The sequence below is a fragment of the Megalops cyprinoides genome, chromosome 5 (assembly GCF_013368585.1).
Source record: "Megalops cyprinoides isolate fMegCyp1 chromosome 5, fMegCyp1.pri, whole genome shotgun sequence".
Classification (NCBI taxonomy): Eukaryota; Metazoa; Chordata; class Actinopteri; order Elopiformes; family Megalopidae; genus Megalops; species Megalops cyprinoides.
The window spans coordinates 7,504,631-7,527,925 of record NC_050587.1 but is presented as its reverse complement, the minus strand read 5'-3'; the positions used below and the strand labels follow the sequence as shown (position 1 = coordinate 7,527,925).

General features: G+C 38.6%; 1 protein-coding gene across 1 annotated transcript in view; it reads right to left on the bottom strand.

The window, feature by feature from the left end:
* Positions 1–23,295, bottom strand: part of LOC118777421 (netrin receptor UNC5C-like) — a 152,975-nt gene that overhangs the window by 19,744 nt on the left and 109,936 nt on the right. Inside the window, exons 5-8 of the mRNA XM_036528296.1 lie at positions 18,784–18,964; positions 16,155–16,322; positions 14,850–15,014; positions 1,221–1,277 (exon numbers count right to left, since the gene is read on the bottom strand). Coding sequence (XP_036384189.1) covers positions 1,221–1,277; positions 14,850–15,014; positions 16,155–16,322; positions 18,784–18,964 — 571 coding nt within the window. The remainder of the gene's footprint in view (positions 1–1,220; positions 1,278–14,849; positions 15,015–16,154; positions 16,323–18,783; positions 18,965–23,295) is intronic.

The window sequence follows — 23,295 nt, the reverse complement described above, 5'->3', positions numbered from 1 at the left end:
GCTAGAGCTCTGTGCTAATGAAAATGTTTTTTTTTTTTTTTTGTCCACTAGATGCATCAGTGATGCACAAATGTGTGAAAAGCAGACACTATAATGCGCACTAAATGTGCCTATCCTTCTTGCTTTCCTGTAGTTACCCCTTAAAACTAAAGCCTGTAACCTGACCCCAATCTGATGTGACCCAACGAAACATGTTGGGTTCAGGAAGATTCAGGCCTATAATTGCATTACAGAATTCGTGTATTGGTCAAGCCAGCTCAGCATTTACGGATGCCAGGTTTGAGTGCACTGCTGCAAAATCTGGGCTAAAATCTCACTTTGAACGAATGACATATACACAATGAAAATGAATGTTTTTAAGACTACCAAACATATCAAGCTTGAATGGAAGATGAATTTATTTACTGAAAAGGCCTGTTCATTCGTTGAACTGTTGAGTTAAATTCTCCCATTTTTATTTGTTTACTTGTTCATAATTTTTTCACTGAATGAAGTCCTGTACCAAAAGGAGAGCATTTGGTTAGATTACTTTGCTATATTTACGCAGAATTTGATTTTGATTTCGTTTCATTATTACCAGCAGCCAGTTTTGGCATTACTAGCATTTTCATGCAAGTGTCCCACTTTGTTTGGGTTCCGGCCAGAACAGATAAAGTTATCTTCTTGAGGCTAGGTTTGGTTTTTGTGTATTGAAGTGAATGGGTTGGGATGGGCTTGGGTTTTAGTTTTAGGCCCATGCAGGCCTTTACTTAAGATGCAGCATCCTAAATGCATGGATTGTAGAAAAAGCCAACAAGCTATTTAAATGTGTGCATTAAAATGCATCACATATACTAATACATGGCTTTGATCGGGAATGGATTGGAGAAACATGAGAAATAGAAAACGAAGTACAATTATTTTTAATATGCAACTGCATTACTTAAGGACTGAGAAGAATCTCTGTTATGCTCCAGTCAAATATTTTTGTTTGTCAGAGAGAGAAATTAAAAAATAATGGCCAGTGAACGCAGCTCCACAGAAAAGCATTGCATCAAAGAGGAGAAAAGCAGTCGGCTGAAGGGTCAAGCAGAGAGAAAGGGAATGAAAAGACATCATTTGGAAGCAAAACAATGTAAATAGACTGCAGACGTTCAGGCAGACATGTGAAACATGAAATAATTAAAAAAAGTAAAATAAAATAAAAAGCAATGAGCCAAAATAAAATTACAACAACTCACATGGAAATCCAAAATCACTGTTGGCTTTAGGCTCAGTAGACATCTGATAAAATGAACCTTGAGGAAAAGAGGGGAGGGATGGTGAGATGAAAATCAAATTTAAGAGAAAAACCTGAAGAAAGAAAAAGAGATTTAAACAATGGCTTTCATCATTTTGCACTCTCTTCTGACATGGCTTGCTTTAAAGACAAACCGAAGAGGGCAGTGAGTTAGGGAATCTGTCAGCTGGGCTAAGTGTTTTATTATGACTAATGACTAGGCAAATTAAATTGTTTTCATCTGATAAACAGTCTCAAGTCAGGGAGTTAAAAGTGCATGCAGCCAAGCATCTGGCAGGGAGCCATAAGTTGCCCCTTTCCTCGTTTGGGAGGTGGGGGTCGTTAACACACAGATGCCCAATACTGCCTGGGAAAGAATGTTAATTTGGGTGCTCTCCGATTCCCACTTTGGATTTTGGTACCTAATTGTCCTTTTTTAAATGATGGAGACCTGGCAAGTCCCCGTGTCCACTGGCCAGGAGCGCTCTACTGTGCAAACAAACACATCAGCGTTCAGGTGAGTGGCAATCACAAGCTCACTGGAGAAGCGGGGTGGGGGTTGGGGGGGGGGGGGGGGGGTGTAAGAATCAATGCACACTAGTTGCTGGCTACACTAGCATGAAAATAAAAGATCTGAAAATTTCACTAAATAGTTTTGCAACACAAAACACATGCCCTGGACTGAACATACACTCATGATGTATGCATACTGAACTATTTACACACAGGTATATGCAGAGAAAGACAGAACAGTAGATATATTGCTAGGAAGAAAAATCAATATGGTAAATGGAGAGTTTGCACACATGTAATTTAGAATGAAAAGGACTTGTTCAGCTTTACATTTCATTATCTAAACATACTCTGATACAAGCCAGCTGCTTACCAAAGTGAAATAATACTTACAGGAACAATATATACTGTATGTAACAGTTGCAGGCATAAATGATAATAAACCAATTCATCTTACAGTTAATCATGCCTGGGTTTGGACCCAACATCTTGAGTGACTATGCTTACACAAGACATTCTACAAATAGGTTATACACCTCCTCTTAGAAAAAATGTTGTCCAAACTTTAACATAAAACATTAACTATAAACTCTTTGTCAGTAGCATGTACATTTACAAAATACATGAAAATATTCCCATGAATTTTCACAATAAAAATAAAAACTAAAATAAATACAATAGTTGTCCCTCTGTCTATGCCTGTCTGGCCCTTTATTTTAGATCAATACATTGTGAAAATATCACCTGTACAGAGATGAGCTACCAAAGCTCTTAAGAAATGATGACACAGAACGGAGGCAGGGACAAAAATCAACAGCACTGGACATCAAATTGATTTAACTGATTCATTTTTGTGGAAAAACTTTTCAATGACAGCTAAACACTAATAGCTCTAGCTTCCTCTAACATAGTAAATATCGCAGTAATCATTCATCAATAACATCTCAAACTACCTTGTTTTGAACACAAACAAAAAATTCATTGATGAATAAAATTCAATATTCATTAAAGAATAAAACATAGATCATGATATGCTTCTGTAATTTTTATGTTTGGTCGATTCTGATTTGGTTAAGCAAATTCTATAAATTAATAATGTTGTTTACACAAGTACAGCAATAAGGGTTGAGAACCATCAATGTAAACCAACTTTTAGGTAAATCCATATAAGAAACTGAGTGACAACTAACTAAATTGAAATAGTGACATTGAGATTTCCTCTCAGAGTAAATGTTTATTATAATGTTTTTAAGAAAATGAACAAAATGCACCCAGCTTAGTTTACTTAATGTGATGTGAGCAATACTCTACATACATTACAAGAGCACACGAAAGTATACTGAACAATACTGAGAGGGGCAACAGTAATCTTAGCTGGATCCTGAGTGCAACAGTCATCTGGGGGAGCTAAGTTCAAACTGTGCACATCATGCTCAAAATCATATTTATAACAATTTGAGCTTTTAGCAAAGAGGAATTATTCCAGACTGTGCATGGAAACTGTCATTAGTTCGAACAGAAATGCATTCACCCTTTTACTCCCAGATGATCTATAAAGGGAAATTAACCTAAATCTATATAGCATCATTATGGGTTTTATATTCTTGGTAAACTAGTCATCAATCTAACAGTGCATTAATGCTGCTATAGATTTCTAAAACAGAGAGAGCCTTTCTGCATCTTTTTATTGCATCACTGCTGCATTAATCTGCATACTCACATTTCTTTTCCAGAGCATCTGTGTTGTTTTTCATTTTGATATTTATTCTTATGGAAAAGCAAACATTTGAGGGAACAACAAAAACTATATACAAATTTTAAGAAACATTTTTTACAGTTGCAAAAGCATTTCCCATTCATTTTTTTTTTACACTCCAATACAAGTCTTGCTGCAGGCTCAGCGCCAGGAGAAAATACAGACGGGTGCAACTGCAATCCACGGGGTTGCACAAAAAGTCAAGAATACTATGTAGACATCAGGATATAAGGAGACAGCTGGGGTGCACTGAGGTCTGTCTGGGGGAGCATAGACCATAGTGCTGCACCAATCTTACTGACGTCTGATTCTGCTAAGTATTCGCTATTAATGACCTGTATATTATTAACCACCTTTCTCTGTTTTTGAATAGATAATACCTCTGGATTTCACCAGTTCTGTGTTATTTGTTTCAATGATGCTCCACTTAAAATTCTGAATAAATAATATTATGGGCAAGAGTACAATATGTAATTGTGACAAGCCAACATTTTCCCACAACTTAGCCAACCCTTCGGGAGATACAGATCTACTGGTTTTAGCCTGTAAAATACAGTCCGAGAATTAAGGGAATTCCGTTGCTTCTGAGAGCTTGCTGTTTTATGTGACTGTTAGTACATTTCTTCACACCCTGTATTTGAATCTCTGGGCCTGATTCTAATTGCAAAAAGCAGTGCACAGACAACAAATGGGTAATTACATGTCAATGATACCAGAAAAAATGCCTTTGACTCCAGATTTAGAATTTTCACTCCCACTGTGACAGCACCTTTCCTTCTGTAGCAGGGTAATGGGTGCTGGCCAACAAGCATGGGGAGCTTGGAATATTTGGGGCGTAGTAGTATTTTGACACAGTGCAGCAGTGTAAGAAATTTCACCACTTGAGACTTGGCGAAAGTCTCCAAAAATATGACAAGGGGTTGATCAAAAATAATGGTAAACTACTAGAAGCACTGATACTAGTAATCAAAATTGAATACAACTGAACATCACCAACACTAGTAACTGAAATTGAATATGAATAAACAAGGTCAATATAAGTTACTGAAATCAAACACAACTGAACATAAGAGATACTAGTAACCGATATTGAATGCAACTTAACATCATCGATACTACTAACCAAGATCGAGCACATCTGAAAATCATCAAAATTAGTAACCGAAATCAAATACAACTGAACAATATCATTGACACTAGTAACTGAAATCAAATACAACTGAACAACGTGACTGATACTAGTAACTAAAATTGGATACAAATGAACTTCACTGATACCAGTAACTGAACTCATATACAACTGAATGTCATCGAGACTAATAACTGTAATCGAATACAAACGAACGTCAAATCTAGTTACTGAAATCAAACTGATTGTTACGAGTGACAAAAATATATACTACAAATAATATATAATATAAAAAAGCCATTGACACTAGTAAATGAAATTGAATACAACTGAAAAATATCATTGATGCTAGTAACCTAAATCAAATACAACTGAACAACACCTCTATGAAGTTGGCCCTCCATGGCAACAGACAATTATTTATTGCTGTAAGTATTGCTGTTCGTTTCTGCTGTGTTTGTGCCGTAAAAATCGTTTGTGCTGTTAAGGGTTTTAAGTAATTAAACTTTACATTGTCACTCAGCCCCCCATCATTGTCCAAATCACTCCAAAATGGTCTCAATCGTTTGTGCTACATTTGTGCTGATTTGTGCCGTTCAAAGAAACATTTGTGTTACTACGTTTCTTAAGTTATTAAGCTTTATTTGTTACATGTGTGACATTACTAAGCCCCCCGATCATTGTCCAAATTGCTCCAAAGTGGGTTCAATCGTTTGTGCCGATTTGTGCCGTTCAAAGAAACATTTGTGCTACTATGTTTCTTAAGTTATTAAGTCTTATTTGTTTGGATGTGATTTCTGAAATTTGCACTGTCACACTGCTCCAGGATCTGCGGGTTGTCTTCTGCCTGCCTCACTGTGCCATCATAGTTCATTGAAGGTGTCACAGTTTCATTTGGTTCCACGTTTTTGCCATTGTTTGCAGAGAAAGCTGCAGAGGATAGTCTCATCTGTCCTTCAGTGTAATCCAGGTGTCTGCTTACAAAGCGGTCCAGGCGAATGGGCAAGTCGTCATGTTTGAATAGGCCGCATTTTTGAATTCAAGTTTTTGAATTCTGCCTTGACATGAGCAGAAGTTGCAGTTATGGTGCTGCCTTCAAAATGTTGCACCATAACACCAGTCCACAATGGCAGGTACGAGCACATCCTGATTATGTCAGGGAGAAGCTCTGGAAGGAAACTCAGATTATCCCGGTCACCAACATGTGAGGCAAGTCTCTTGCTCTCAGCACATGTTTCAGTAACCCAAGATTTTGCTTCTGTGTTGCAATCAGTCATAGAATTGCTCCACGTTTCTATCATTCCATCTTTGGCCATTACGCCAGCATGTGCTAGGGTTGCCCTCTGCAATTCTTCTTTTCAGATTGGCTTTGCAGGTCTCTGAGATGACAGGCATGCCACTCTCACCATTCCCCTCAGACTCACTAAGGGCCACAACTGTAATGGACTGAATCAGGTGTCTTGCATCGTCGACTGACACACACTGCACCAGCTGTGCCATGGCTCTGACACAGAAGCCCTTCACCCGACTTCCCTTGTTTCTTAGGCATTCCCAGTGAGTAATCATTTAATGCAGTGTGCAACATCAACACAGATGAAACAGGGAGGTAATCTTGGGGACTGATTGCCAAATAGTACTCCAAAGCACTCATTTACATAAGTCTGGGTGAGGAGTGAAGGCCTTGACAAGAACCCCTACAACTGCAAGAGAGAAGTCACACACAGCTTCTCTAGGCACAGGTGCACCTCCTCTGTGCCACTCAGTGAGCCAGTTTGCTATGGCATTAATGTTATGCCGCTCAGACAACATCTGCACCACAGGGATGTGAACACCAGAATCTTGTGTGGACAGAACACCTTGGTATAAGAAGATATGTCCTGACTTCTCTGTTGGTCTGCTGAGTTTTTAACCACTGTAGCGGTGGCATCAACGCTCACGCTTGATCCATGGACCTTTGATAGGGACTTGTACACCTGTAACTGAGAGGGAGTCCAGTAATGACAAAAGAACTTGTCCAGGCCAATGTCAAGAATACTACCACAGTGAGAAGCACTGTATTTCATCAGCTGGAGTGAAAAGACAGGGTCATTGTGTCCTTACTCCTTATTCCCTCTCTCCTGTTTTGCCTTTCTCAGTGTGGCCAGGCTTGGTAGATGGCTTGGCTCTGGATCACCGATTTCCATTAGTTTGTTAGCTTTTGCAGCTCGCCACACATGGGGAGGTTCTTGACCGTTCCAGAGGACCTTAGACACCTGACCTCTTTCATTACCTGATAAATTACGCTTTGATTTTCCAGTATGAAAACTGTAATTAACATTCTGGAGTGTGCAGTCCGGCACCACTGGTGTGTTGTCCTCTGGCAAGCTCTCACCGTAAATGCACAATTTGCCAGTACACTCAGTGCAGTGTCCAGTGATAACTATGCACCTTGACACACTGTCTGGGTACACCTTTGCCCTCTTAAAGCTAAGTGTGCAAGGAGATTTGATGGAGTGCCATATCTTTTCATTCAAGATATGAATCATTCAAAGTGCCTCCTCTCAAGATGGTGTAACATCTCTCATTTGAGTGTGCTAGTGTATTCAATTTATAGTTAGTCCTCACCTAATTCTCGGTCCTGTCTGCCAATCTTCCGCTGGGTGAAATAGTATTCGAGTGAGATAGTAATTGGAGTGGGTCACAAGAAAGGTGATAAGATGGCAGCCACTTCACATAATTAATAAAGGCAGTTAAAAATGTAACTAAGTAGACAGCAGCAAAGAATATTGCACTTGGCACAACAGACTGGTAAAAAAATTGCAACATGTTGCTGAACACATTATGGCCCTATTTACACTTGGTTTTAAAATGTGTCTCGGGCAATCGGTGTCTAACATGTGTCTCCAAGGGGTCCAGCTGACCACTTGTGTGCAAATTTCGTTACTGCCTACATCACCCTGCTTACGTCAGTCTCTGTCACCAGATGTGTTTAGCACGGGCTAGCTAAGAAAACAAAAATGTTTCAAGAACTAATATACATGTACAGGCTGTCCCAACTGTTGAGATTAGGAGGACAAAGTCATTTGCGACTTGCAAAAGAGTGCAGGACAAGAAGAAAAAGGAAGAATGTTAGAAAAGCATTTTTTCAAGTGTTGGCACGCTGTCACCAAAACAACCACCATGTCCTGCATTGATGACGTATTTTCCTGTTACATCCTTGTCGGGGACGCATTCAGGACACATTAGCATTTACATTACAAAAGACGTGGTCAAATGCGTCCCAGACCACCTCGGTAAGTGGTTTGAGTGATCGGATCACAATGTCTTGGTGGTCGTTTACACTTGTATTTAGCGCTGTCCACTTGTGATCCGATTGCCCAAGACGCATTTTAAAACCAAAAAATTTTTAAAAAAGTGTAAACGGAACCTATACGACCTAAGCATGCTCAAGAACTAGAGTATGCTCTGTCTTCCCTGTAGACAGCCTCTGTGTCGTATTTCCAGTCCAGTCTGTTGTTGAGGTGGACTCCAAGGCATATGTATCCCTTCACCATGTCTACCTTCTCTCTAAGAGATAAAAATGGTTCTACAGTCCTGCACCTCCTAAAGTCCACAGCAGTCTTGGCCAAAGTAATAGGCTAACTGCCACAGACCTGAGATCTGAAATGGGCCAACATCAGTCAGTCCAGGACTTTTATGTGATATGTCAGAGCAACTGGTCTGTAATTGTTGAGGATGGATGGAGATGACAACTTTGAGGAGGACTTGTACAGTTTAATGGCCAGAAGCCAAAATTACCTCCTTGGTCACTCTGCAGAGCACCTTGGTAGTCTCAATCTGCCAGGTTATGCTTTTCTGAGTGATGCCACACGTGTAAGAAATAAAGCTTAACAACTTAAGAAGCACACGTTTCTTTGAACGGCACAAATCAGCACACACGTAGCACAAATGATTGAGACCATTTTGTAGCGATTTGGACAATGGTGGGGGGCTGAGTGACGTCACTGGCCAGAAAATGTCAAGTTTAAGTACTTAAAACCCTTAACAGCACAAACAATGATTTTTGCACCACAAACAGCAATTCTTTCATTAATTTTCTGATGACATGGGGGGCCAGCTTCACGGAGGTCTGAACAACGTCATTGATACAAGTAACCAAAATCGGATACAAACGGACAACGTCATTGATACTAGCAACCAACATCAAATACAAATGAACTTCATTGATATTAGTAACTGAAATAAAATACAGCTGAACATCGTAGATACTAACAGCCAAAACTGAATATAAACATCAATTCTCGTTACTGAAATCAAATACAACTGAACATTATCGATACAGGAACAAAATTGAATAAAACGAAACAACACTGATACTAGTGACCCAAATCAAATACAACTGAATGTCATTCATACTAGCAACTGAAATTGGATACAACTGAACAATATCATCAGTGCTACTAAATGAAATCAAATACAACTGATCTGTTACAACGTTGATACTAGTAACTGACATGGAATACAACTGAATATCATTGATACTAGTAACCTAAATTGAATAGAAATGAATGTCATTGATACTATTAAGTAAAATTGAATACAAGTAAACAATGTTGTTGATAATGATAGCCAAAATCAAATATAATTGAACATCATTACTAGTAACCAATATTGACTACAACTGAAAAACATCATCGATACTAGTAACTGAAAGTGAATCCAACTGAATGACGCCATCAATAATCATGAACAAAATCAAATACAACTGAACTTTGCTGACACTAGTAACTGAAATCAAATACAACTGAATGTTATCAATGCTAGTAACTAATATAGAATACAAATGAATGTCATCAATACTAGTAACCAAAATCGAATACAAATGAATGTCATTGATACTAGTCACTGAAATTTAAGACAACTGAACAACATCATTGATCGTAGTAACCAAAGTCGAATACAGCTACACATCATTGATATTAGTGACCAAAATCAAATACAACTAAATGTCATCAATATTAGTAACCAACATCGAATACAACTGAACGTCATAGATACTACTAACTGAAATTGAATACAAATGAACATCATTAATATTAGTAACTGAAATCGGATACAAATGAACAACATCATTGATACTAGTAACAGAAATCAAATACAACTGAACGTCACTGATGCTAGTAACCAAAATTGAATACAACCGAACGGCTTCAACAATACTAGTAACCAAAAATGAATACAACTGAACAACATCATCGATACCAGTAACCGAAATCAAATACAACTGAAGAACTTCATAGACACCAGTAACTGAAATCAAACACAACGGAACATCATTGATACTAGTAACCAAAATCAAATACAACTGAACAACATCATTGATAGTAGTAACCAAAATCGAATCCAAATGAACTTCATTGATACTAGTAATTGAAATCGAATACAACTGAACAACATCATTCTTGCCAGTAACTGAACTTGAATACAACTGCACAACATCATCAAGGGTAGTCACCGAAATCAAATATAACCGAACATCACTGATACTAGTAACCAAGATTGAATACAAATGAACTGAAATTGAATGCAACTGACCGTCATCGATACCAGTAACTGAAATCATTCACAGTTGAAATTCATTGATACTAGTAACCGAAACCATGCACAACTGAAATTCATCGATAGTAGTTACCAAAATCAAATACAACTGAAGAACGTCATCAATACTAGCAACAGTCATTGAGACTAGTAACTGAAATCGAATACAACTGAATAATGTTATCTCTCCCCTGGGGTGTATGGATCACTTTTATATAATTGACATGGCACTCAAACCTGTGGTGCATTATGAATATTAGCAGGTTACAGGTGAAAAGAAAACTTGCTCAATCATATTATGTTTTTTTTTTTATGTCAGTTTTTCTCACGGAATACTGTCTTAAAATAATTGAGTACCGCAAACCCTATTGTGAGCTGAATGGATCATTTCATACTTATTGAGTACCACTGAAAGATTCTAAAGCACAAGGTCAACTCTCTTTAAAACTGGCGATGAAAACGAACAGACCCAAATAAATCCAGATCGGTCACACACAGTTTATGTGATCATTATTTACACATTTGGAAAATTAATTATAACCTAACAAAATTTAAAGGTATCAATTTGAAATTCAATATTTTGTAAGTGTTTTACTGAACAACTCTGTACGTCTTTTTTCCTGCCATCACAATTTTTTTCTCCCCACTTATAAACATAATCTGGTGCTCCTGCCCGCCACCACTGGATTTTAACTAGGATGTTGGAGGACAGTGATTTGATTGGCTTACAACAGCTTTGTGCGATTATATGTCAAAGAGTCTATTAAAAATTCAATATTCCCACATTAAATGTTGCACAATAGGGAACATTTGTTAAGGTGACTGCTGCCATGCACAACAGCACAAATGATGCCATTTCATAGACTTTCAAATTAACTTCACTTTTTAATGTTCCATTAATATTGACATTCAAAATAAATTTAGTTAATTAAAAAGCTAAAATAAATTAATAGACTAGTTTTTAATCATTTATTGTTGATGAATCATTATTCTTTGCTTTTCAGAGCAGTACTGTCATGATTGCTTGTGGAACTTGTGAAATTCAATAAATTTTAGCCTAACTATAGCCTAATTTAAATATTTTTTGTAGACCATGCCAGTTTTAGTGGAAACAGGTTCTAGTAGAAGGGTTTGCTAAATGTCTCCGTATCATGCTGTCTTTCTGGAGATATTGTATTGAATAGTAATATAACAACTGCTAGGAAACTTTGATTCCTTTTGAAGAATGGATAATACCAAATTACATTCATTTTTGAACCAGCATGTTATAAACAGTGAGAAAATCCTTTTACATTTACATTTATTTATTTAGCAGACGCTTTTATCCAAAGTGACTTACAAAAGTGCATACAGTAGGTACAGCGACAGTACGGGGACAGGATGTGTACAGTTCCACAATGAGACAGTTCTCAGCTGAGAGCAAGGTCTGTTTGAGGACGCAGTACTATCAGATTTGTACAATTACAGCCTAAAGGGCAACTAATACGATTTTTAGACACTTTTAGCCAGTCAGCTTCGAAAGAATTATATTCCGCAGATAGCTGGCACACGGAAAAACAATTTTAAAGAAGTTATAAAAACATGTGACTGGATAACTAGAGTCACGGACGAATCAACAGATGGGGAAGACCATTATATTTCTCTCCCTCACTGTAGTCCTCTGCTCCTGCTCCCTGGTTATGTCCCCAGTGAATTTAAGCAGGCCCCAGTCTCACCCCCTCTTAAAAAGTCAACCAGCAACCCCTCCGCAGTGCAGAATTAACAACCTTTTCCCATTCACGTCTATTATTCTTTGAACAGGTTGTCTCAAACCAGCTGACACACTACCAGACTCAGAATAACCTGCTTGACCCCAATCAGTCTGGCTTTAATGCCAGCCACTTGAATTCAATGGCTTTCATCTCTGTGAAGGGAGCACTCTATTTGGCAAAAGTGGCCTCTTTCTTTTCTGTCTTAATTATACTTGATCTCTCTTTGGCATTTGATACAGTTGACCATGAGGTCATTTCGGCAGCCCAGTCAGAATTTGGCATCTCAGGCAATGCTTAAAAATGGATCTCCACATACCTTTCTGAACACTCCTATCAAGTAACCTGGCATGGCTCTGCCTCAAAGTCCTACAGTTGGTCCTCTTTGTTTCCCTTATATACAATATTCATTTCTTTTTGAGCTGTGGAATTGGTAAGTTGATTTTGAGTCATTTTGATCTTGGATCTATAGAGACTGGACAAACTAAGGGTTTCAGGTTTTTTAGAATTTTAAGTAGTTACATAGTTCACGATAAGAATGTGTTTATCTACATAACAGCATTTGCAAATGCCCCATTTAGTTTCTCCAGTTTACCTGTTCTGCTAGTGATGTATTAAATTTGGAATGTTTAGTTTCATACCTTCATAACATTTTGCTTGGTAAGTTAGTTCCCTCAGTTAGCAATTAGTTTATCCAATACTTCATTTTCTGTCATAACTTTAGGGTTCCTCATGAATTTGGTTAATTTAGGATTCTCCAGTAAAAGATATTCCTGCACTGAGGCATACATCAATACAATACATTCAATCTTCCAGGCACTTCTAAGCTCATTCTAAGCTTCTAAGCTTTAGTATGAAAGTATAACCTGAGTGAATTTAAGGCATCTAAGGGATGCTGATATATCAGTTTAAGCATTACTATATACAACAGTTGACTGTAAAAATGACCTTGTTGTACACACTTGAGGGCTGGAAGCAGAGAGCAGCAATGCTCAACAGAGATTTTATAGAATAAAATCCCAACGTAAATATATATGGATTAATTAGTCCAGAGCTGGCTCTTGAACATGGTCATGTCAAGGTAGTGAAAATACTGATTTGTTGCAGAGTCTAAAATCAAATATCTTAAAATACTTACGACTATAAAAGGGAGATTTCTCTGTCCTACACAATTTTTATAGAGAGAGCTGCACTATATCCAGAAAAAAAATGTTTGTTGAATTTTATTGTACTATTAAAAGACAGCTCTGGCTGGTATTGAGGTCATCTTGTGTATTTGAGTGGGGGGGGGGGGGGGGGGTCAGATTCCATGCTACCAGGATGTAGTTTATAATCATGCACATTTTAAGGTCTATAGACACGGGAATCCTTTCACTGTTTCTCCCAACAGCTGGATTTTGTCTTCCGTATTAACCCATCTCTAATAATAATGTCTTTGATTTCCGACCATTATTATCAGTCTTACTACAAAGTGAAACAACACACCTTGACATTATGTGGTATGGCATGATGCTTTTTGATATGTCAGGATTCATCACTCATGTTTGTGTTTTAAGGATTTATATCAGAAAAGTAGACTAAGGACTTAATACACCACAGGACATGATTAAGATTGCCACAATGCCATTACGATTTCCACAAAGTAGGTATTTAGGGAAGGTACAAATTTTGTACTACTGTGTGGGGGAAAAAACTAAGGTTTCTTCTGATTCTCTCTTTGTACATTACTTTGCAGCCAGCAGTAGGAGCAGTAGGATATTTGTACTAACAGTCTTGGAGGATACAGCTCAAAGGGGGGTTAACAGATATGCAGTAAACAAATTTCAGAGTAGGAAAGGTTTATTCAACTAGCGAGAGACCAAGCAGGCGATGTTTCAAATTTCTTCCGGCCTCAGCAATCCTGAATGTATAATAAATGAAAGGCAGCACAGAACTTTCCTCTTTTCAATGCCACAGGAAAAAAAAAAAACATTTTGAGAGTTTCTTTGTCTACAAACTTCTACAGCCTAACCACAATTCCTGTGGACATTGTTTAGGATGTGAGGGGAAAACAGTAAAGATTAATGGGATGATTACTGAGGGAAAAAAAGAGAAGGCTGGAATGTTTCTCTCTTTTTTCCTCATTTAGTGGCTTTACAAAAAGATTCATCTCAAGCTTAACAACAAAACACATATAATAACTTGACAAGAGGTATAATTACTGTGTGAAGAAAAAACAGCGTGTCTTGCTTCCTGCAGGTTTACTGTCCAGTATTTCTCATTTGACTGACTGAATCTTCAACAGAGGTTAAAATCATAATAACTTTGGAGAAGATGGCAATTATTTTACATAGTGAAAGCCATTATAATCATTATTTTATGTATAGCTCCTGAAGGCAGGACCCATGACTCGGGTAATTATCTTCAGTAATGCATGTTGTACTGTGGTATTTTTCGTGTTAGCATATTCTATATTTACATCTTGTGGTTGGTGACAGGAACAAAACATCTGTTTTTTTCTGTTGCTACATTTAATTTACTGTACATTTGACTCAGTGATGGACTCCTGTAATCCATCCAGCCTGCATGCAGAATACAACTAATCACACATGAATGAGCGTCAGTGCCAAACATAGTGCTGAGGTCACAAATGTGTGCCCAGATTGACAAGTACAAACTAATATGTACAACTTACAGACTACACCATACCAAATATAATGTTAACGTATACTACAACCATGCAAGTAAACCAATTACATAAAAAATCCACCTGAAATACACTTCCACATAATTGCACATAAGGGGAACAAAAATGGCTAGGGTGGTAGCAGGCATAGTACATCTGCATTCGTAAAGAGGGAGAAGAGGAGTGGGAAGAAAGGTACTCACTCTGCATACAGAGCCCATCTGTGCAGTTCTTGGACTGTAGCACCATGCCCTCACAATCCTTGCCCCCATTCTTGGGTGCCGGGGCATTGCACTCCCTCCTCCGCCAATGGGTACACTCCGTTCCACAAGTAGACCATTTACTCCACTCCGTCCACAGACCATCCACTACAGAAGAAAGGAGGTGTGAGTGACTTGACTGTACTTCAGGCCACTCTGTCCATCAGATATGATACAAAAATATATTAAAGCACCTCTCCATTAAAAGAGTTTAAAAGAGCACAAAGCTTGGATAGTATTATAATAATTACATGTATTATATATTAGATAAGCAAAGACACCTAATGACTTCCAAATTTTACCATTCTAATTGTATTTTTATTATTCAAATAGGAACTAGATCTAGGTTGTCTTTATTTTGCATATTGTTTTGTTTTATAGAATCCTAACCACGTAATCCAGCCACACTTTCACATTAATACGTGCTTCCTGGCAAATTCACAAAATACCTGATTAAAGCATACAGAGTAATGTTAACTTAGGGACTGAGATGGTAAAGCCTTCACAATAGTGCCAGTGACATTAAAAACAAAGCTCAATTATGTGTTAAAAACAGATTGTGCTGACTGAAAACAGTATAATTGGTCCACCTCCAATCTTACTGTCAGCTATGCCCTTATTATCTAATTGTTTCTGAAACTGAAGCAATGCAAAATCATCACAGCAGAGTAGATAGGACTTATTTTCTCTGCTGTCCTGTCACCACATCAAAACTGGATTTTCCTACTGAAGTTGTTACCTCATTTCTGAATGTCAACAGTTTAAATGTGCTAGCCTAAATGAACTAGCTAGCTATTTAGTTAATTTATCTAAAGCTATAAAATGTAATTATTTAGGATTTTTATAGTTTGAATGTAGCTACCCTTAGCTAAATGAATTTAAAATAGATACTAACCTACATACCTTGTCCTAAAGTAAGCATAATTACTTCTTCTTAGCTGTAAATCCTTGCTAAGATACACTATGTAGCAAAACTTGAATTTTGAAGTAGGTAGGGTCATTTTCACATTTTCTGCTAGGTAATATACCTTTTGGATTTTATGAATACACAGATTGAAAATATGTTTTGATACTCATATTCTTTCCTATGTACATTTGTACACACTATGATTACATATTTCATTTTAATATGTTTCTTATGTCTCCAAAGGAAAGTTACAGTTTTTCTTTTATATAAGAACATACTTTCAATTAGAATGGTAACACATCCTGCAATGTGTTACGCTCAGCACCCTGACAGCACTGTACCTGGACACAGTGAGGTGCAGGCCAACTTCTGGATAGCCTGCCCCTCACAGATGGCACCCCCGTTGAGGGGTGCAGGGTTAGTACAGCTACGGGTGCGCTTCTGATAGCCTCGTCCACACCGACTGTTACAAACTGACCACTCAGTCCACGTTGACCAGCCACCATTCACTGTGAAGAGAACAGCCAGTTATTCCATGCTGCTTTCCACTCTTTGTAGAAATGCATCAGTTCCATTTCTTCATTGCCACTATACAGCTGGTTGGAGTCATTTTTCTCAGCTTGTCTGTGCACAGGATAACAGGAAGGACATGAACTTCATTTTGGAAAAACAAGTGCTTCCATGAAAAAATATGGGGATTGAATGTGGCTCAGTCACCCTTCTCCCACAATGGTTTTGCTCCGTCTGCCAAGGGCCTTGTTGATGACTTGTTGATGAGCAGGTCATTTGATCATAATTGGGGTTGCTTTCTCTGTTGTTTTCATTATCCAGAAGCAGCTCCCTCTCACAGTACTGTCAGGCGTCTCTGAAAACCACCATTCTAAATGGGTGGGAGTGGGAAGGGGGGTAGCTCAGAAAGAGGACAGATTCAATGCATTCTTCAGAGGATAAGCCAAGATCAAAGCTCTTTCTACGCCATGTGGCAGTATTAATGACTTCTTAAGCATGAGTGGGATTGCGTCCCAAATCACAAAACCATTACAGATATTGCCGCTTTGCATTATTACCCTCCAGCTCCTGTTTTACCACACGTGGTGAAATGCATCCAAAGTATTTCCTCCCTTCAATGATAACCACAAAAAACAGGGCCAGCCATCAATTTGTAGAAAAAAAGAAATAACAAAAGAAGAACACAAAACATAATCCTCACAATCCATTCAAGACCCTGTGAGAAGGATTCAGCATGATGTGCTGTCTTAGAAGGGCACCATCAAGGAAAGAGGGATGAGCAGCTTTCCCTGTGTGACATCATCGATCGCTTTGGGCCACTCAACAAACGCACCAAGTTTAATAAATAAAGATCAGCCATACAAAGAAGAACAGCCAAGGAGAGCGCCTAGTTCCCTTGGGAGCAGGGAGAGGTTGTGGGAACGATTGAGAGCCTCAGAGAGGAGAGTATATTTTGATCATTTCTGAATGCCTGCTACAGGAACAGCCAAGCTCTGCTGGGCAACTTCAGGGAGAGCCCAGCAACAAGCCCCACCTCTCCTGCACAATTAGCCGCTGTGGCGAGTATCCCTGCAGCCACTACTGGCCATATTCCTGAGGGAACTCTCCTGTAGTGTCCACTGTTCTCTCAGAGAAACCTGTGGCCACACCTCTGACCCTCAATGGGGCCTGTGAGTGACACATGGGGCAGGCCTACCACACAACCAGATGGAGAGAGTCATTACACAAACAGAGGGGGTCCACAAGATGATTGACTGGAGCTTGTATATGAAGTATATTATTTCTACTACAACTGCAAATACTGTAAAATACTGTAAAAATCTTTTTTTACATTTTCTTGCATTGACTTGCATTGAATAAATTATATACATCTGTATCTGTTCACAGTGCCTATTTTTAAAAGCTTGCAGTGAGCAAAAGATACAATTATAGATAAGGTTTTAAAATGTATCACACTTATTGTAGCTTTTATTGTTGCATAATTGGTGTTGGTAATTATATTTTCTTAATTGTTGTTTATGTTACTGATCAAGTTACCTAGTCAGCTAGACTTCCAGCTACATGCAATAATAAATCCCTAATTAAACAGTATGTTACACCTACTGTAGACAGCCAGCTAGCTGCACATTCTTGAGAACATCAACAAATAGCTGACATAACCAGTGATGGCTAGCAACATTTACTTTGAATACTGCAGTCAAAGAACTGAGAGCAAAGACAGCAATTCAGGAAGAGTGTGGCACAATCTGTGGGACTTTTCCACATCGAGTCCACAAAGCTTATTGTAACTTCTGCTGGAAGCTGGAGGCTGAACACACCATTGCCCCTTTCCCCAAGGAAGGATCTTACCAAGTCTTTGATCCAAAGACAGAATGGAGATTACTGGGTCTGTATTATACAGAGTGAAAGACTCCTGTTTTGCTCTGTTTTTTTTTTTTTTTAAACTAGAGTTGAGAAATTGCTATGATTTCCTCACACAGTAGTCACCTAACTGGTATGTGCAAGTCAGCATTTAGCTTAACTACTGATTTTTCCCATACGAAAATGAAATATATTACAATACAAATTGTTTAGCCCAATCATATACTACAAATACACTGCAAAACAGAAATTGCAATATGCCAAAATGGCATTTATTTACATATTTTCAATATATAAATTGGGGTACTAAAATGTTCTCTAAAATATATTCTAAATGTATCATTGTGATGTATTGGTAACTAAAAGCTTTCTGCTTTTTTATTGGCCGGTCCCATCTTTGAGCATGAACTCAAGATCTAAGATATTGAACTTTTGAGATGTCAACAGCAGGCAGCAGACATTCTAAGATAAACCAGTGCATACCAAACCACTTCATGGTATAAAACCATGAGTAGGCTGGTGGAAAGTTGCAGGTTATTTTTATGTGGGATGGGAGTTATGCTGAATGTCACCTGTTGAACGTGTCATGGTCACTCTTACCATAGACAATGACAGTGGCAGTAGTACTCCTCCTCTTAGCAACAATGTTCTTGGCCACACAGGTGTAATTGGCTGTGTCCGACAGGCGTGCCTGCTTAATTATCAGGTTGTGGTCGATCGTGATGTAGAAATTCCTATCGTCTGCAGGATCAATGACCTCATCATTCTTCAGCCATTCCACCTAGAGAAACACAAGGAAGGTCATTAGTGGGAGAGAGGAGAGGGTGGACTTTTTCATAATAATCTCCCTGCATAAGTTTCTATTTACAGCCTTGTTTGTATGAGTGCTCATTTTATTTTTCCACTTCGCTATAAAGCAGAAGGCATTCTTACAGCATTAGTGTGTAAGTCCCCACATGTGGAAAATACATCACTGCTTAATAATAATAATCACAGTGTTCATACAAACCTTCAGCTTATCATGTTTCTGTTTTTATTATTTTAGTATAAAGTAATACAGCACTGTCAGATGCTGAAACGAAAATTCTGTATTATTCTTGGAGTCCAAATCCTCCTTGACCTTTCATTGGGAGTATACCTCCTTCAAATGATCAAGGCATTAAATTACCAGTAATATCAAAGGGAATGTATTACCATTTCAGAGCTTTATTTGACAGTAACGCAGACAACACCATGACTCAGACACTGAACTATTTAAATACTGGGGGGGGGGCAGGTTTATGGTAGCACAGTAAATCTTCAGGTTGTGGACTTTAGGATGGAAAAAGGAAGAGAGATGATGCTAAAAATGATTACGAGGAAGTGCGGTCAGAGATGAAATATTATCCGCACTTACTGGAACTGAAACAACACTTCTGAGCCTCAGTTACAGGCCAACATAAAACAGACTTTGTGTGGTTTATCACACAAATGATGTATAAAAGACAAATATATTGCTGACAATAAACCTGGCAATGAAAGGAAATGCATTTGACAGCTGTGCAAGGAAAGTCTGTCTCCCACCCTGTGCAATGTCGACAGATAGAGCTATTGCCAGCCCTGAGGATTTGAGTGTTAACAGCATTTTAGCTGGAATAAATTCTCATGTCTCTGAACGCCAATCTGCATTTTCCTTTGGGACAGTGGGGTTGTTTAATCCTCCAATATGTCTGTTATTATCCGTACCGAGGTGCTGCTCTTACAAGTGCTACCATTGCCTGCACCAAAGTTACTGCTATCACTTCTACTGCTCCCTCCTGTACTGAAGTGTACTGTCACTGAATCAAGCCAGACTGAAACAAATCACTGCAGTGGGTGAGAGCCAAGAGATGAAGGTGAAAAAAAGAGCAGAGCAGGAGTCTTCATCCGTTCTTCATGTGCTCTCTGAAAGTCTGCGTCTCTGCTGATCCTTGTGAGTGTCAGATGGCTCACCATTCACACAATTCACACAAAGAGACATGTGACACTAGACTTGACTCTATCTCCAAACCACCACCTAGCAACCCACCAGTGGCTCCTTTCACCAGGGGCCATTAATGTAGAGCTCTGTACTTGGCTGCCATATAAAGATCTGAAGTGACGTAAAAGAAACTAAACGCAATTAGATGGGTGCATTCAAGCAGAAAGCATTGAAAAATTCCACTGATTGTTGAACATTCCCTTGTTATGCTGTCTTATGTCTTCCTTCACAATCCCTCCTCAGCTGCATCAGTTGTACTATGCCTTTGAAAGGCATGAATGACAGTTTTAACTCCCTCAGGTTTCTCAGGCAAATCTCTTTTTCAGCACCGCTGCAAGAGAAAGTAACACACCCCCTGTAACTTCAGTAATCACGTATAAGTAATTAAGCCTGAAAGCTCCTGTTGTCGTGTGGTGTGTTGCTCTTCCTCATTTCAGATTTCGTGGTCATGCTTAGAGTTGATATGGAAGCAACGAGCAAACAGCAAATGTAAAAACACCTTTACATTTTGGATGGAGGGAAATAAACACAAGGCAGAACTTTCACCGCGTGGCATTTCGATTTGTTTGATGCTGCTGTAGCTCTGCTTTTTCAAGGAGCAGCGGAGAGGTGATCCTAACAGAGCTGCTGATACACTGGCTTCAGCCCACGGCCAAGGCTTATCTAGTCAGGCACACACTTCCCTCAACCCACAAGACTGCCCATTAGGTTCATCTGCCTTTCTGATTACTGCTTTGCTGGGGAAGCAGGCTCTGTGGGGACAACACAACAGTTCTGCATAAAGAAATAGAACAAAAAGAGTACAGATACAACGGTGCTCCAGAGAGGAACAGCATAACAGAACTGCACCTGAAATCAACAGAACCTGAACTGTTTGCAACAAATACGAGTGTTAGAGACTGAAGAGGACAGACTCAATTGCAGACTCAAGGGACTGTGTGTTGATTGCAAATTTAGGGGATGCAAAAGGCTGTACATTTTGAGTGGGATCCACCAAGCTGGATTCAGTCAAATTTGGTAAAATTTGTAATTATGAACAGTTATATAGGGAGAGTGACAGCTTGGGCCTTTGAAATTGATGTATATCCAGTTTTAATATATATTCTGATTGCCTTTCTGCAATGATCATGCTAAAACACTGAGCCAACATGTTCTAATTACAAGCTATATGTATTGAACTTAGTAAAGCTGTCATTTATTTGTTGGATTTGGTCAAATATTGCAAGATATAATCCCAGACAGAAGGAAATGTTGGAAACAAATGTTCTGGCATTAAGTCAGAGGATTTTGTTCTCTTTTCCTGCCGCATAGTAGACAAATAATTTAGTGGTGCAGACTCAGAATGCAGTCAGTTATTGCCTTGCTTGAGGAAATTACAGGAAACCTTGAGCCCTGCACCCAAAGTTCTTATACCTTTCCAGCTATAGTGAAAATGCAACAGTGCTTTCAGCTTCAGTCATAATGCTGTCACATTTAATTCCCCAGTAGAAAACAGGACATTGATGCTGTGAAGCTGTACATGTTAAATGACTGACTTAAATGACCCCACAGTCTGGTGCAGCTGAAAGCACACATGTTCCACCATTTCCCTGATTAAACAATGCTTTCAGGGCACAGTAATTCTGTGAAACTGCAGTTTGTGTGTAATGCATGGAAGATAATTACAACACTGTGGACAATATATTTTCCTTTTCCTAACATTTCCAGTGCATAACCTATGTCCCTCATTCCTCACATAGAAGTAATTTTGAAACTAGATTACATTTATGTTCTGTTTTATAAACTGAAGGGGGGGAGGGGGGGTCTGAATATTAAGTCACTGGGAATCAATTTGAATCATTTTTTGGTTTTTAGGAGATGGACTTGGACTCACCATTTATGAGTCGTTGTCTTTGCTAATTGTGACCAGCACTAATTATTTTGGTTGACTGCATAATTACTTGATTTGTATATCAAATTTAGTAAATTAGTTGTGAAGTCACTAATATTTTTTCGAGCTCAGTGACCATTTTTTTAATTCAATGAATGATTTAATTGTAATTAGTGGTAGAGAGTTAACATGGCAGTCATTGCCTACAGTGCTCTTCATTATTGGGGCATGGTGAAAGGGGTCATTTGTGGGTCACTGGGTGGGGGTTTAGGGGGTCATGTGAAGTTCAGTGCCACTTTTTATTACGCGAATCAAATAAATGGCAGTAAGACCTGGGATGCACACCCTGTGAATGTTCACATCCCCAGGAGAAGCAGCTGATTGAGTGAAAGTGCTCCTCAGTCAAAAAGGCAACATGTAGTAGATGGTGCTAAATGTGTAGCCACATGTAAACCATGAGCTTACTTAGTTTTAGTAACCTGTGGTATCTTTAAGTGTTGGCTTTCAAATTGTCCTTTGAACTGTCCCAACTTACTGTGAGCAGAACAAAAAATGAAACACCAATTCTCAGTGCTGCTTGTGTATCTTTGCCCCAATAAGCTCTTCACCTCAGCTCACCATAAACACACTGCCAAACAACTGATGGGATACTGCTAGTTGATCCTCTTTCAAACTGTTGCACAGACTTTATGAAGTACAACTTGAACTGATTGAAGCAGCCTACAATTTCACCTCTTGGACAAGCCGATGAAATTGCCCAGCCTCTTTTTCAGTATCCGGTGACCCAGTAAGGCATTCCTTTTTTTTTCTTATTTGACAGCAGCATTATGAGCAAACGGTCATTTTTATCTTTCGTGACAGGGGTTTTTCTTTTTTGGACGTTTTGTAGGTCAAATTTTGGATACAAATATTTTCAGTTTTTTGGACAATAAATTTGCAGTGGAGTTGATGAAATTCCACTATGTGTAAGATTAATCCAAACTATATATTTTTACAAGTCAGCTTTGGGTTTTGGAAAGTAAGTGTAAAAATGCTCCCTCTAACCTCTCTGGGTAGTGGGTATCTAGATTCACTGTTACAGGTACCCAAATTTAGTTTACCTACTTGCTTGATAGCAATGAGTGTTAAGCCTGTACACACTTGTATTGTTTGTTCAAAAAATAGAGGGTAGTTACTGTTGTAAAAATAGGACTGGAAAATTGCTATTTAGGGTGGGGCTTAGCGTTTATTGATTTTGTTTGCT